Source organism: Egretta garzetta, unplaced genomic scaffold (genome assembly GCF_000687185.1).
Source record: "Egretta garzetta isolate BGI_Z169 unplaced genomic scaffold, ASM68718v1 scaffold577, whole genome shotgun sequence".
NCBI lineage: Eukaryota > Metazoa > Chordata > Aves > Pelecaniformes > Ardeidae > Egretta > Egretta garzetta.
This window is the reverse complement of record NW_009260138.1, coordinates 143371-154413: the sequence shown is the minus strand read 5'-3', so window position 1 is coordinate 154413 and position 11043 is coordinate 143371. Positions and strand designations below refer to the sequence as shown.

The following is an 11043-nucleotide window of genomic DNA, read 5'->3' as shown; positions in this document are numbered from 1 at the left end:
CGTGCGGCGGGTCCCCGATGTCTTTCCCCAGAGCTTGGCCACAGCGGAGCTCGCCCGGCAGTGGGTCTGTCTCCACCGCAGCAGGTACAGCCTCTCCCTGACGCCATCACCATCACCATCACTGCCACAGCAGCCACCAGCGCGGGGCGGAGCAGGTCTGGCTCCCAGCACTGTGCAGCCCCCAGCACGCAGCAGGGCCCCCCAGGAGCCTGGCTCTCCCCTGGGCTCGCCTGACATCTTGGTCCCGCTGCGGCCCTCGGTGCTGCAAGCCCAGCTGCAGGAGAGCCGGGAGGAGCTGGTGACCCTGCTGCACCGCGGAGAGCGGGCGGCTGCCCTGCACGCTCAAGTCTGTCACGTCGCCCGGCGCATCCATGTCCTGTGCCTGCAGCAGCGGGGCAAGGGGACAGAGCTACACTGGCCCCGGCAGAGCCTGGGTTCGGGTATGGAAGGTTGCCAGCACCAGGCTGCCCTGTCCGAGGAGCTGCAGAAGAGCCTGGAGCTGGAGGAGTACCACTACAGCATCCTGGAGGCCGACTGGCTGCTGGAGCTGGAGGTCAGGCCCATCCTCGTCCGGAGGATCGATGCGGTAAGGGGTGCACCCTGGTTCTGCTTGCGCTCCCTGCCCCATGTCCCAGGGCAAGAGTGGGGACACTGCCATGGGCAGGGAGCTGCACGGAAAGGGCTGGACAGCCGGGTGGAGACACAGATCTTGTGGGACTGGGTAGAGCCATAACCTTTCCAGTCCAAACCGATGACCCGTTGGGCAGCCCTGCACATTCAGGTGTGAGGAAAGAGAGCTGTGGAGCAGGGAATGGGAGAGGGAGTGTTTCTTAATGTGACAGAGCAGCCTGTGGGAAACATTCGTGGATGCCCCCATCCAGCCCACCTGGATGCTCAGGAGCCCAGCACTCAGGCTGCCTCCTCTCCCGCAGGGTCAGCAGCGCTGCCGGGACCTGGAGGGGATGCTGCAAGGCCAGGCACCACCCAGCCCACAGCAGGCCCGTCTGGGAAGCGGGACGGCCACCACCCCTGCGCCTGGGAGGGCTCAGCCCTCTGCCACGTGCCCCATGGCAGCAGCCAGCCCCAGGACCAGCCAGCGACCCTGAGCATGGGAGGTGGGACCACCACCTACTCCCAGCAGCAGCACCCAGGAGAGCACGACTGGAGGACATCCAACCCATCACCACGTGGGCTGCGGGCAGCCAGCAGCTCACAGGGACCTGGCTCGGCTCCTGCCCGGGGAGAAAATGTGGAGGGAACGTGCATTTAACGGGATGTTTCCTCCCCGCTCAGCCCATGGCCCTGCCGTTCGGCATGTGGCTGCAGGCTGGGTAAGGAGATGGGCACGGAGCGCTGCTGAGCATGCAGGCACACACATGCACATGCGTATATGGATGCATGCAGGCATAAATATGCATTTCTGGTGAAATATGGGGCTCAGCCTCCTGTTGCCAGCAGCCAGCGTGGGGACTCCAGCTGAGCCCACAGTAACCAGCCTGCTTGGCGATGGTGGTGGAGAGCCCACCTCTGTGCTGGCAGTGGGTGACAAGGGGACAGGGCCCACTCCAGCTGGGGCTTGCTCCCTCGCTGGCTGCCGTTGTGGGCAAGAAACGGTTTTGTGTCGGGGAATACGAATCAATTTAATTTATTGCCGATTAACACAAACAAAAGCAGAGAGCCAGCCACGGTTCCTGTGAAGAGTTTATTGGTGTAGCTGTTTCCACTACAGTCAGAGGAGTCACAATGCACAGCGACAACAGGCCTCCTACACTACATGGGGAGGACAGGACACACATGGCCACAGACACACAGAGACACTCGTCTCTCCGCCCCAGCCCCCACGGGGGGGCCAGGCTGTGGGGCAGGAACCCACCGCGGGGGGAGGTTTCCCTCTCTGGTGGGATATTTCTGCAGCCTCCCAGGGAAGGCGTCGGACCCTCCCGGTAATGAAGCACCCACCATCTCTCACAGGAGCCAGGCTGATAAGTGGGAACCGGGGCAGTGGCTTGTCCTAAATCCAATGGTGAAGTGAGCATCCCAGCCTCCTCCACAAGGCCACTCCGGCTCCAACCATCAGGGAGAGGCTGGGGTGCCCATCTCCTCTGGCACTACCCTCAGAGCTGTCATGGGCAGCAAGGGCACCATCAGCAGTTTCTGAGGCAGCTCTGAACAGGGGCTGCTGGACTGGGGAGACCCCAGGGGACAGCCCTGCCAGGCGGAAAGGTATTCAGGGCTGCCCAGGGGTGATGGGGGCTGAGTGCTGGGAATGCTGAAAGCTGCTCCTTCCCCCTTGGAGGGCACCCCTGGACATGAAAGGTCACCCTGATATGGCAGCAGAATTGGGGCTAGGGGTTTCAGTGACTTCCTTGTAGGGCTGCAGGGAGCTAGACCCAGTGGATCACTGCACAGGGAAAAGGAGGGGACCCGAGGGACTGTTTTATGCTCCAGCACTACATCTCTTGTAGAGCTTCTAAAATATGGTTTGTTCTCAGGGACAGGAACATGGGGATCGGGAACTGGGATGCAGCCCCATGATGAGTTTTTACCCCTGTAACCTCTGTGGAGGTGCAGAACAGCACAGGACTCCTCTTAGTCCCTGCAACAGGGCAGGCACTCAAGGCTTCAGGATACCAGCTTGTCCCCAGCCTCCCGTCCCTGTGAGGTTTTCCTTTGGGAAGAGGGTTAGGAAAATTGGGAGGAAGCAAACAGCCTCCCCCATGCTGAGCAAGAGCTGAAAACAGTCCTGTGGGAGGGTGTCTGGACAGATGATGGTCTGGAGGACAGTGCCAGGGTGCTGGTCCCTCCTTACCCGCCTGCCAGGCTGCAGCAGCCCCGTGGGCCAAGGGCTGTGGCACAGGCCCAGTGTGAGCATTCCTGGAGGGGGGCAGAGGGAGCAGGAGCAAGGCATCCACCAGCCAAGCAAGGACGTTGCTGGCCTGGGAGAAGCCTACTGGCTGTCTGCCAGCAGCATCCAGGCAATCCCTGTGACTGCTCAGTGGCACGTGGTGCTAAGACACCCAAGCTTCATGGTAGCGGAAAGGGGACACAGTGGCACCAGCTGGCATGGCTCCCCTTCCCCCCTTGGAGACCAGTACAGGCTGGCTCCAGCAGGGAGGCGGAAGACCCCTGACCCACGCGCACTGGGGACCCACGCAGCTTCAGGATGTGAGAGGCATCTCTCAGCCCACCAGGTCCAAGAGGAGAGAGACTCACAGCCTCTGTTGAGCGAGCAATGGGGCAGCAGGAGCCGGGGCTGCCTCCTGTGGGGCTATGGAACAGCCATCGTTGGTCCAGGCAAGAGATTGCATGACGCACGGCAAGTCTCCAGTTAGTCCTTGGGAGGGATGAGCAGGCGCGAGCGGCCTGTCCCATGAGCGGGGAGGGCAGCTCCCAGCTTACACAGGCATGTGCAGCTCGTTGTACTCGTCCCGGCCATCCTCATCGAAATTTGGCTCCGCATCCTCCGAGTCCAACTGGGGAGAGGCAGAGACCAGGCTCTGAAGGCCACAGCCACCCCCAGCGGTGGGGGGTCAAGCCTGGCAGCATCAGTGTGCAGAGAGGCAGGCAGCAGGGCTGCACTGGGAAGAGCAAAGCTCTTGCTCCTTCCCCTCCCAGCAGGCTCCTTTTTTTACCCCTCATGCCCATGCATGTGTCCCCAGCCTGATGCCCTTTCCTGTAAGTGTCCCTGTTTGACAGTGCCCCATCACTGGGCTTTGGTCCAGCAGAGCAGCTCCCCCTTCCTCCCCTGCTGGCAGCACCCACTTCTGGGTGCTGCTCCAGGCTGCTCTCCAACAGGAGCTCAGGATGTTGGCAGCAGCAGAGGAGCTGCCAGCACCCTGGCACTGTGGTTAGGTGCTCCTGTGCCAAGCAGCCACAGGCTCTGGTGTGCTGCTGGGCTGTCTTTGCTGCTGTCTCAGAGGGGTGTCTCTTGATGAATGAGCCACAAATAGGAGGAGGGTTGAAGAGGAAACGCTTATTCCAGGCCTCTATGTGATAGGATCCTCTGTCTCCTTGCCCTAGGGTGCCCATCCATCCCACACTGCACTCCCAGGGCTATGAGCTCTGAGGAAGCCATCCACCCGCCTATTGCTGTTGCACAAAGACCCCCAGACAACAGCAGGGAAAGCCAAGCCTTTGCCGGCCCAGGATCTCCCAGACTTTCAATCTGCCAGATCTCCTCAACCTCACTCCAGTGTTGCAAGCTGGACTGTGAAGACAGTTATCTGCTTACCGCTTTGAGCTCCCTGTCATGGAAGAAGTGGGGCAGCACGAAGCGTCGCAATGGCACTGTCATGATCAGGACGAAGGGGAAGGCCAGGGATGCCACCGTAGACTTCACCACCCAGAGCAGCACAATGCAGGCCAGTTGAATGCAGGTGAAGAGATTCATTCTCCAGGTCTTCACCTAGGGAGGTAAATCCAGTCTAAGAACACATTATCCTTCCACACAGATTGATGAAGACCCAACTGGCAAAACATACCCCTCTGCATAGCATAGCACAGTAACGCAACACTGCTGCACGCTTCTACCTGCCTGCACTCTATAGCAAGGCAGAACTCCATAAAACATCAGCCTCTGCCCAACCTAGCAGCAAACCCACCTGGCAGGGCGGTGTCCCTACACCCACTCAAGCAATGCATCACTCCTATAAACAGTCTGTCCATACAATATCCTGGCAATGCACTCCTGTCCGCAGCCTATCAGCACGCTATCCTAGCATTGTATCACCTCCATGCATGGTTTGCACTTACTTTTCAGCACAAACTCGCAGCCAAGGAGGGTCATCATGCCAAGCATCACTCTAGCAAAGCTCCATCCTCCCCTCACCTGCCTCTTCTTCCTCTGCTCCTCATTACCTGTTTCCCTGCAAGCTGCCTTCACTCACCTTGACAACATAGATGTGGTCAGGGTGGTGCTTGGATGGCATGAAGATCAGGAGCAGCCGCTCATAGAGCTGGATGCCAGTGAGCGACGTAACCCCCATGTAGAGGAAGATGCCGAAGAGCACAGCCAGTGGGATCTGCCGCAGCATGTTCCCCATCACAATGGACAGACCTGCACAGATGGACCTTAGGGCATGGTGTGGCCCACGCCCACACCAGCCCCTCCGCAAGGCACCTCGGTTTCCATCCCTCTCCCACCTCCCCTCTATCTGTCCCAGGGTGCAAGGGAAAGGAAGCTCAAGAGAGGTCTAGCTGGAAGGGTTGCAGAGATGGACTGACCATGGGAGAGTACCAAAGGCTGCCAGAGAAGAGCTGAGGGTAGGTGGGGGCAGTCCTGCAGCAAGCAGGCAGAGTGCAAGCTGGCCCATGGGGCAGAGATGCTGCCGGGAGATTCAAGCGGTCAGCCCTGACCTCCCCCCTCACTCCTCCACCCAAGCAGAGGCTCACCAACAAGAGCAGCAATAAGCACTCCGGTCACACGCTGCTCCTTCACCTCCTCGATCTTGGGCTTCTCTCCTGGTGCAATGGCCTTGCTCATGACCGTCAGGGCATTGACGTGGGTGACGGAGCGCACCGTCGCTGCGGTCAGCCAGGGCAGCCCGAAGAGTGCACAAAGCCCCCCCATAGTGCCAATGAGCAGCAGGTCCAGGTGGAAGCCAGAGCCTTTCAGCAGCTTCCTCTCCTTCTTGCTCACAATCAGCCTGGGAGGAGAAAGAGCCCGAATCAGTGCCAGTCCCAGCCCAGCGCCCAGGGACAGCACTGCATCTGGGGACAACATTCACTCCCTGGAGAGAGCACGCATGGGGACAACAAGGAGGTGGCTGAGGAGAGAGATTGTGGCTGTCAACCTCATGTTAGAGGTTTCCTCCTGTGGCTGGCCGAGGCAGGTCTCCACCACACTGTATGTCCAGAGGGGAGCCAAGAGATGATGGGAGAACCCAAGATGGTACAGTCTAAAATGGCCAGGATCCTGCCCTTGCTGTCCCGCCAGGATGCCACACACTTCTCCACACGAATGGCACCAGCATCCGTTCCAGCCTTGCCTGCCCAGGGGTTAGTGATGGTTGGTGTTGGTGGGGGAGGTACTCACGTAGTGATCTGTGTCTCCATGAAGATAAGAATGAAGACCAGGAGGGCAGGGATGGCAGAGGCAAACATCATCCACATCGGAAAGGTCCCACTGCTGCCCATGGGGTGAATGAACCAGCCACGCTTGTGAGGAGATGTGACCGACAGGCCAGAGGGGACATTCAGCTTCTGGTGGTGTAGCCGCAAAACCCAGCAGTTACTCATCAATACACACATGCCCACAGCCTCACACAGGACTCGCCTTGATCCTCCTGGTCTCCCTGGTCTGAATGCCTCAGATGATGGACAGCCACCCTGACCCGAGCAGGAGTTTCTCATGGATAATCCCCTTAAGTGCAAAAAATCCCATGTCCCCTAACATGGCCCTGTCTAATTTCCTTTCAGCTACTGGAATTCCCTTGGTTTTTGTCCAAGAGACCGAGGAAATATCTTCCCTTAGGAACCTCACCCCCACGTCAGTGCTTGCAGACCATGGTTAAAATGTTCCTTGACCTCTGTTTGGACAAATCAAGTCTCCTGAACTGCTTACCCTTCTCTGAAGTGGCTTTCCAGGCTTTCCAAGCCTTTTCTGAGACCTTTTTCAGTATTGTTTTTGCAGTGTGGACCCCAGAAGTGGCCACATTCTCTGGAAATGACCTCACTCTGATCACGTTCAGAGGGAATATCATGTTTGTGCTCCCATCAGAGACCACACAGACTCCTAGCTGTACATCGTCGCGACCCTGCGTTCACCAGCATTTGAACTCTTGGCTCTGCGCTGCTCTACAGCAGTTCTTGCTATCTGCCTGTGTGAGCACTGCAGGGAAAGTTTATGATTTGCATTTATGTTAATCAGCGTAAGTATGAATAATATTCCTGGAATGCTTGTACTTGAGTTAAGCTGTGTAACTAAGTACCGTTTTCTCAGAAAGCTTTGTACATATGCTGAGTTAATACTGAAACGATAATGCTTTTGATATTAATTGTAGAAGTGTAGAAGGGTATGAAAAGGATGTAACAAAGTGCATGATTTTACTAACGTCTGATAAAACCAGATTTTTCATTGATATTTAAATGAATAAAAATGCATTTGGATTCTGTTTAGCCTTGGGCTGTCTGGATACAAAGCTTGAATGCTGAACAGGAACTACCTTTCACCCTCTCCCTGACGTTAGCTGAAAAAAAATAACGAAACGATAAAGACCTAACTACACATCTACTAAAAAAGGGACAAAAAAAATGAAACTTGTGAGATGGGTTGGTTTCATAACATTTAAGTTTGTGCAGAAACTGGGGAAGAGATCATTGTGTTTGAGATAAAGTGATCAAAATACTTAGTAGCCTATAATCTAGGAGAGTATAAATCTGTTAAGTACTAAATCCATGACAAGCACCCCACTGAAACCACCCTGTATGCAACCCCCTTCAGTGTGCATAACCAGTTTATGTCTTGCTGATTGACTGCAAGTTTTTAGACTTACAAAGAAGGAATTAACTGTAGTGAATCTGCCCGGTCCCCTAAAGCCTCCCCTGCTAACAGCTGGAATACCAGAGGGATACCAGAGGAATACCAGGGCACTCTGGTCCCTGTAGCTCTGGTCTCAGTCTCAGCAAGACCCTCGGCGCTTCCCTTCAGCGTGGGAGTGAGGACAAGGGCGCGTCCCTGTTTGCTTTGCGCTGTTATGACTAAAGAGGCAGGAACTACAAATCCCCTGTTGCACAAGAGCCGGCCACAGTGCCACAGGGATCACTGCTGGGCTGCAGGAGAGGCTCTGAGGGTGGCGCTGGCGCCTACCTGCGTGTATGTGTCAGTGATGGTGTAATCCACTAGCACCATGACCAGGATGGAGATGGGGATCCCAAAGTCTCCGATGATCCGCCGAGCCTGCAGAACAAACACCCTAGCTGGCAAAGGGAACGGGTTTGTTCTGCGCACCCACCCTGCTACAGGGCGCCTGCGGCAAAGCGAAGCCCCAGATGGGGCCAAGCACCACTGCAAACCTGAGTACTGCTGATGAGCAGGACAAGGGAACCCAGCCTTGACCCACAGGGCTGCGCATCCCACTGCCCACATAACACATGGTCCTCCAGCCACTCTTAAGTGACTGGCTAATTGCTCCTACTGTCCTATTCAGGTGGTGCTCCAGGTGTTACACAGATGCCCTGCATGTAGAGAGATGTCCAAAGGGAACAAATTGAAAGCTCTTCCTCCTATACTCCAGTTTAATGGACTTAGATCCAGCCAAAGGAGCTTTCCCAAGGCCCAGAGGACTTTTCAACAAAGCCTGCTGGAGCAGGACAGTGCAGATACAGCCAGCTCTGGTTTGCAGCCTAGGTCAGGCTACCATCCCTTCTGCATGGTATTTAAAGGATTGCTGGTGTTTCTCTGGGGGACAGTCCAAATGCTCTGGAGAACAAAGGTTTGTAGCAAGAAGCATTATTTGTTTGGCACATCCCTTGTCCTTAGCATCTGGGCCCCACAAGCTTCTCACCTTTCCTCCTAAGAAACGGCTGTTCTTGAACTTGCGCATGAAGAAGGCAATGAAGAAGGTGCCTAGCATGAGGATGAGGGAGAGGAGAGCAGTGTTGGGCTGCATCCTGATGCCCAGTGACATCGCATCCGCAGAGAGCATGCTGGCATTCAGGCCGCTCTGCACATTCGGTGGGTAGAACTTCAGCAGAGGATGTTCTGCAAACACCTGGGCAGGTGAGAGAAGCAGCGGGCACTGTCACTGCAAGGAGGGGCAGGGGGCACTGACACTACTGGGAGCAGGGGGAAGCGGAGGTGTCCTGCTCTGTGGAGAGGTGAGGGTGGTAGATGGTGGGTGCGGACAATCCCAGCATCTGTCACCTCGCCTCGCAACCTACCCAGCTGGAGAGGGCTGGGGAGAGAAAAGTGGCCCCTCTTTAATGCCTCCTGCAGGAAGAGAAGGGGAGAGAGACATTAGGGCTAGTCCTGCCAGCCTCTGTGGTGGCACAGGGGCCAGCTGGGCTGGGGCATGAGAGGCCAGCAAAGAACTCCTCTGCAGAATGCCTAGGAAAGCTGTGGCTGAGCTGGCTCTGTTCCCCTGCCTCCTATACACTAAAGCAGCAGGTTCCTGGGGGATCGAGAGATGCAGCAGCCCATCTCCCTGGGGAAGGTTCACCTTGTACAGTTTGTAGAAGGTCTCGTAGATAAAGATGAGGGAGATGAGGAAAGCAAAGATCTCCTGGGTGAAGGGCGAGATGTAGCGCACCAAGAAGCTTCCCTCAGCTGCCACGATAATGAAGATGAAGACGATGAGCCACAAACCAATCCACACTCTGCCTGTCAGATACTCAATGCCTTGTGTCTGGCAGAACTGAAATGGAAAGGGGAAGGAGTTACTCACGGCTCCTCAGGTTGCCTCCCGCATCTGCTCCCCATTAAGATCAAAGACTCTGGGAAAAAAGCATCTACATCTGCTTGGGCATCCAGCGCAGAGACAGTGAATTCAGGGCTGGAGGTACAGACTTTGCATTAACACCAGCCAGCTCACACCAAGCAGGTCTTTACCACTCTAGTCTTTGTAACAGTACCTCCTTCACTCTCTGCTGGAGCCATCCCATGCATGACACTCCCCATCCCACCCACGTGGAGGTGCCATTACTCAAACACAGCTCTCCACTGCTCCATGCACTCAACAGCACAAGCCTGTTCCCCGCAAAGGAGAGCCTGAGCAGCCTGCTATGTCCCGCTGCATAAAGGCTACGTTGGCTGGGGCACAATCCCAGACAGCGCCTTGCATACACACACAGTGGTGGGTGTGTGTGGAGAAAAGCCCCCAGGCTGCCATCACAGGACAGATCATCTCCACTGCCTCTGCTCATCCATACAGAGCAACACCAACTACTTCCAGCACAAATCACATCCCTCCCATTGCAGCCTTCCTTGGTGTTCTCTCACACAGGGCAGAGGTACACCTTTGTACACAACGACTGGGCAAAGCAAAAGCAGTCAGTGAGAAGTGCAGTCACAGGAGAGCGGAGAAATTCCCACTGTGCAATGGCATCACCAGCTCCAAACTCTTGACAAGGTGAAAATCTAGCTGTAGGAAAACCCATGCTTTAAAAGCCCAGACATGCTAGGAGTCAGAAAAAAGGAGAAGGATTAGACCTGCTGCTTGAAGGTACGGTGACACAGGGATGCTTTTAACAGTGAAGAGGTCATACTACTTGAGAAAGAAATATGTGCATCCTGGCTGGCCAGGATATCTCTGCAACACACCCTTGGGCTCCTCCTGAGAGGTGGGAATAACGTACATGGGACATCCCAAATGGGTGGTACACTGAATGTTGTTGGGTTCCTATACAAGGAAACCTGAACACAGGTAAAAGCTGTGAAATGGTCTTCAAAGGAAGCCCCAAGAGCAAGAAAGTATTATGGGCCAGTATTTTAGAATGCAGCTACAAGGGCTCATTGTACCAGGATGGGCTGCAGCACAGGGCTGGGGGACAATGCTCCCCTCACAGTTGGTGGGTGCTGTTACCACTGTCACACCTCAAGGGTGTATCCCATGGGATACAGCAACAGGAGACATAAGTCCCTATGGCATGACCTGCAAAGGGTCAGCTGAGCCAGGGCCAGCCCCGGCCGAGCTGAGTGCAGGCTGGCAGGACCCAAGGAGTCCACACCACCACAGACCCTTTGGAGAACTGAGAAATGACGGCTGTCCTCTCCAGTGCAAGGGCAGAGCGAGCAGGTGCCAAGTACGGACACTGCCTCACATGTACCTTGTAAAAAGCTTCTTCAAACACCAGCAGAGGCCCTGAGAAGCCAATGACCAGGAGTGGCTGGGCTCCGAGCAGGGAGAAGAGGATCCCTAAAACCGAGGTGGAGATTATCAGCTCGGAGACCCCCATGAGACCCTCAGTTTTCTCTCCTGGGAAAGAGAACAACGTGTGAGTGTTACAGCCTGGACACAGGCACCGTCACCACAGGCAGGCAGGCTGCAGACACAGCTCCAGACGGAGGAGGCAGGTTCCCGTCCCATCAGTCAGGGGTCCCCTGCC

At 55.9% G+C, this 11043-nt stretch overlaps 1 protein-coding gene across 1 annotated transcript in view; it reads right to left on the bottom strand.

The window, feature by feature from the left end:
• Positions 1-2201: 2201 nt before the first annotated feature.
• SLC4A3 (solute carrier family 4 member 3) overlaps positions 2202-11043 on the bottom strand; it is a 37039-nt gene continuing 28197 nt past the window's right edge. Inside the window, exons 14-22 of the mRNA XM_009641663.2 lie at positions 10765-10913; positions 9159-9353; positions 8505-8711; positions 7808-7897; positions 6035-6201; positions 5392-5645; positions 4887-5056; positions 4232-4405; positions 2202-3473 (exon numbers count right to left, since the gene is read on the bottom strand). Coding sequence (XP_009639958.1) covers positions 3396-3473; positions 4232-4405; positions 4887-5056; positions 5392-5645; positions 6035-6201; positions 7808-7897; positions 8505-8711; positions 9159-9353; positions 10765-10913 — 1484 coding nt within the window. The 3' untranslated portion in view covers positions 2202-3395. The remainder of the gene's footprint in view (positions 3474-4231; positions 4406-4886; positions 5057-5391; positions 5646-6034; positions 6202-7807; positions 7898-8504; positions 8712-9158; positions 9354-10764; positions 10914-11043) is intronic.